This window comes from Sinocyclocheilus anshuiensis, unplaced genomic scaffold (assembly GCF_001515605.1).
Source record: "Sinocyclocheilus anshuiensis isolate Anshui unplaced genomic scaffold, SAMN03320099.WGS_v1.1 scaffold1500, whole genome shotgun sequence".
NCBI lineage: Eukaryota > Metazoa > Chordata > Actinopteri > Cypriniformes > Cyprinidae > Sinocyclocheilus > Sinocyclocheilus anshuiensis.
Window position 1 is genome coordinate 81,122 of NW_015537960.1, and position 4,590 is coordinate 85,711.

At 43.4% G+C, this 4,590-nt stretch overlaps 1 protein-coding gene across 1 annotated transcript in view; it reads left to right on the forward strand.

Annotated features, from left to right (window-relative positions):
- The window catches only part of LOC107666863 (transcription factor COE3-like), a 6,401-nt gene extending 4,863 nt beyond the window's left edge, over window positions 1–1,538 (forward strand). Inside the window, exons 6-7 of the mRNA XM_016458367.1 lie at window positions 1,097–1,225; window positions 1,484–1,538. Coding sequence (XP_016313853.1) covers window positions 1,097–1,225; window positions 1,484–1,538 — 184 coding nt within the window. The remainder of the gene's footprint in view (window positions 1–1,096; window positions 1,226–1,483) is intronic.
- Window positions 1,539–4,590: the final 3,052 nt, after the last annotated feature.

The window sequence follows — 4,590 nt, forward strand, 5'->3', positions numbered from 1 at the left end:
TCTTTTTTTTTTTTTTTTTTTTTTTTGGAAAGTGGCTTTTCATCCTCAGCATTTTAATCGTGCGCCACGCTGTCTGTTTTTATTTTTTTTGCACACGCCACAGATAAATTCTTATCATGTGGTTATTTTAAAAGTAGAAAAATGACAATAAATAAAAATAACTGCACTAAAAGAGAACCCGACGCTTATCGAAGCAAGCACTCAATTTCCCACCAAATCGGAAAGGCATCAGAACCGTGCGCAAAGGTCACGCCACATCCTTCTGCGCGCTTCAAACTTTTAAGAGTTTACGGAGCCTCGTTTAACCATCAAGCAAGTTCCTCGCATCGCACTCTGTTGCTTGCGTCAAAACCGCACAGATGCGTTTCCGAGTCCCAAGCAGAGGTCCATAGACATACCTTAATCACTGTAGCTGTCAGCTTTAAGGAGCTTTACGTGTTTTCCATACCATATGGTGTTAATTTAGCTCACTTAGACATGTAACCATTATACAAGTGGGCTTCTTTAAATTCAAGAGGCATAACAATTTTTTTTCCTCTGTAATTTCAACATTAATTAAAGAAAGCATAATGGAAGCATCTTCAGGGCCTCAAAATGGAGGCATTGGCAAATTGTAAGAGACTGATGGAGGCTTTTTGAGCTGGTAATTAATAAGTGCCCCACAGAAATCCTGGTTGAAGGTGGCATCTTGCATCCTCTCCAGACACAACAGCTTGACAATTAGAGGTAAACAAAAGCTGGGGCTGAGAGAGAGCTTTCCCCCCTCCCAGCCTCCTGGCACCCCCTCTCCTCCTCTCAGCACTAAGACAAACACCAAAAACATGCTGTTTTCCCTCCTTCAGCCACAGCGCCGGGCTCCGTGTTTACCCTCCACCCGCATCTGTGAGAACCGCAGCCACCAACACCATCCGGCTCAGCCAGAACCTACGCCAAACACCTCGGCGGTTAGCTAGAAAAGAGGACGAGAGAGCGTGTCAGATTAATAAATCGAAACACACGGTGCTCGGAGACAAAAGACACATGCAAGCTGTTTGCTGATGCTCTCATATCTCATCTCATGTCTCGTTTTCTCTCTCCCTGTGTTCTTCTCCCCAAGTCGGTGTTGTGACAAAAAAAGCTGCGGAAACAGGAACGAAACGCCCTCAGACCCCATGATCATCGATTGTGACAAAAAAAGCTGCGGAAACAGGAACGAAACGCCCTCAGACCCCGTGATCATCGACAGGTAAGACTATCTATCTGCTTCCCGCCTCTGGTCTGTGAGCATAGGGCGCTGTGGCCCAGCATCCTGGCCCGGTTTTGCGCAGTTGGGTTGACGTGGGGTGTCTTTAGGGACCGTGTAATTGCTGGTGAGTTGTCAGGGGAGTGCTTTCCTCGAGACGTGCAAGCAGTTCACTGCATCTAGAGAGCATTTGGCTTTAAATTCACAACTCTTTCATCGTAATTTGTTAGCAACTACTCGGCTTATCTTCTCTGTAAACAGTGCACTGCCTCTCGCTGGCTTTGTGGCACGACTGCGTGCCGGAGCAGAGCAGTAATGTTGCATCTCCAAACATGCATGTTCGAGGTGTCTTTACGTTGCACTCTGAAGTGCTGCCGGTGGGAAATGAGTAATGTTTCTAGGCTGGCTGTTGGCGGTTGCATGTTGATCACATTAGGGAAAGCGTGTTCAAACACACCGGCTCCCGCCGAGTGGGGAATTGACGTTCTTTCTTAAAGCCTGATGGTGACAGATTTCACAGATGTGATTTTTTTTTTTTTTTTTTTCAGCTTATGTTTCTCTTTGTGAGTCTGGCTCAAGGTTACACTTACTCTGCGAGACTTACACTTCTTCCTTTTTGTCCAATTATCCCTGTGGTGGCAGCATGTACGTGGATTACGGTAGGGCAGGTCTCGGACTCGTGGCTGAAACGGTAAATGTGACAGGGAGCGCTGGCTGCTGGAGTCCGGGCCTCTTGGAGATTAGTGAGCTAGAACAAGCCTACCTTGCTCCATAAAGTCAGGAGTCTCTCTGTTTCCATCTGCTGTAAAGAGCCATGAATAACCAGCAAGCGGTGCCAGGAGCAAGAGTCTCTCTCTCTTGTTTTCTCACCATAGCTGTTGCAAAGTTATCTCCCGATCACAAACTTGTCTGTCCACTGAGTGGGAAATTAGATTGGAGGGTGAGATGATGGGTAAAGCCGGGAACGAAATATGCACCACCAGTGGATAGCAATGCTAATGTTTGACTTGCTGAAATAGCTGTTTGCTTAGCGGGGAATGTTTGGTATCTGACAGAGGGAACATCTCTCTTATTAGTAATCAAATAGCAGTGACCAGTTGTCGCTGTCACTCACTGTACATAAAGTGTGTGAAGCATTGGAAAAAAGGACTCATGCCCTGCGTGTCGAAATTATGGCCGTGCTTGCGTGTTTGGAGGTCTGAGCGTTTCCTGCTCTCACGTCATGTGGTCGTAATGTGGAAACCCTGCCGTACCAGACAATAATGTGAGCTAATTGGTTCATGTGAGGAGAGGCTGTTTGATTCAGTTGGATTTTTATTTTCTCTTTTGGAGTATATATATTTTTTCTATATACAGTAGCTTATTTGATTTAAATCATAACCCATGGCTCTGTTATGAAGCCTAGTAAGCTGTCTTGTTTTCTGCTTCAGAAAACTAAATGCTAGTCAGCAACGTACATCTGAATCACATTTGATTAGAGTTTGGTATTAAGATGTTGCTAATTCTGCTCTGCTCTAATGAGCATAAAATACTCAGTTTTCATTTATACTTTTTTGATTTTGAATGAATTTAAAATGTATTTATTGCATTCTGGGATTTTCTTGTCCGTGAATAAGCAATGCTGCCTTACAATTTGGCTAAAATGTGGTGTCTTAGGAGGTAGCATAAATGCTAAATATTTATTCACATTAGCATAATGATGTGATGCCTAAAATGTTACCTATGTAGGCGGCTCACTAGGTTTTGGAACAGAGACCCTGTTTAACCTTTTTGAGGGGAATTTGAATTCCTTACATCTTCTTCTGTAAACACTCTCAAAGAGTGTGAATCAATCCCAGTAACCTTGGTTATCTTTGCATTAAATGATTAGCTTGTTTAAACAGATGTGCTGAAGAGCTCTGACAGTGTGCGAACAGTAATTAGTTACAGGACCGACATTCATGCACTCACTGTAACTCAACTGCAGGAGAAAGAAAAGCTAGTGGGGCGAGAGAGAGAAAAAAAAGAAGCGGAGTCCCGGCGAGGAGGAGGAGGATTTGTTTTGGTTTTCTGAACAGAAGATAAAACACATATCACTTCCTCTTAGCAGATCCTGAAAAGAGTCTCAGGCAGTCAGAGTCGATTCTCCCCGCTGGCCGTGGCTTATACAATGTATTTACCGTTACAAGAAAAAACACAAGAACACTTTACAACAGAGTTTCACTGATATTTACTGCATTGACTCTTCCCATAAATTGCTGGGCTTTGTGTTGTGGCTAAATAGAGGTGGATGGATCGGATGTCTTGGCGCTTTGTGCTTCAATCTGGTGAACAATATGTGTAACACTAGTAAAAGAGGAAAAGGAGAACAGTGCAAAGAAGGTCTGATACTCGGCAAGAAGGAAGGATATTGTGGTAGGTTGAAACGGCGGATAAAAAAGCTCACATTTTGATTGTGAGACGTCTGAAAGACTCGAGAGGATCGTTTTCATAGAGGGGCGATCTGTTCTGTCGGATCACAAAAGCAGATGTGCTTCATTAGCCGACTACATTGTCTGCATATCACATCTGTGAACAGATGATTTTATCCAACGATCAGAGAACAAGGCGGCCGAGAGAGCCCGGAACGCACGGAAACACGAGCGTTCGTGCAGGTGGGGTGTATGATATAAAGCTAATTTGTAATCACAAAACCAATCCTGTGGGGTAATGTCTTGTTAGATCCGTCTTTTTTTCCTTGTCTCTGAGGAAAAAGTGGAACATTACAGTACACCAGGGAGTTTTTATGCATAGCTAAGATACATGCATGCTAAGTCACCATTTATAAACAAACATTTGCATGCACAGGGAGTAGAGCCAAAGTGCAATTGTGTGAGGGTTGACTGCATTACAATCAAAACATTTTACTGGGTTGGACTTGGGATAGATAGATAGATAGACAAAAAAGAGGAAGAGAATGTTCTGTTAAACAGGGCTATGGTGACCAGAAGATCTGGTGATCCATTATCAATAACGTTTTCAGCCACATTCTCCCAGATGGCACATGGGCCAGGCATACTGCTCGTTGGCACGGGCTTGGACAATAACTGGCACCCGCTCGATTCTGGCATTTTCAATGGAGTTTAGGAGACTTATCATTCCAAATGTGTCCTATTTTCCTGTAGTCAAGCCAGACATCTGTTTATACTATTTCTCTTGGACTTTGGTGCAGCTTTAGGTTCTTCACGAGGAGAAGAAAAAAAAAAGAGAAAAAACTTGGTTGTATTTCACAGCTGTTACAAAATTTCAACCTCAACAGATCTTTTAATATTTCACAACCCGATCCTGCTTTGCCATAGATTATTCATTGGTAATTTTGAAAGATAGTTTGAGCCTCAGAAATGAGGGGT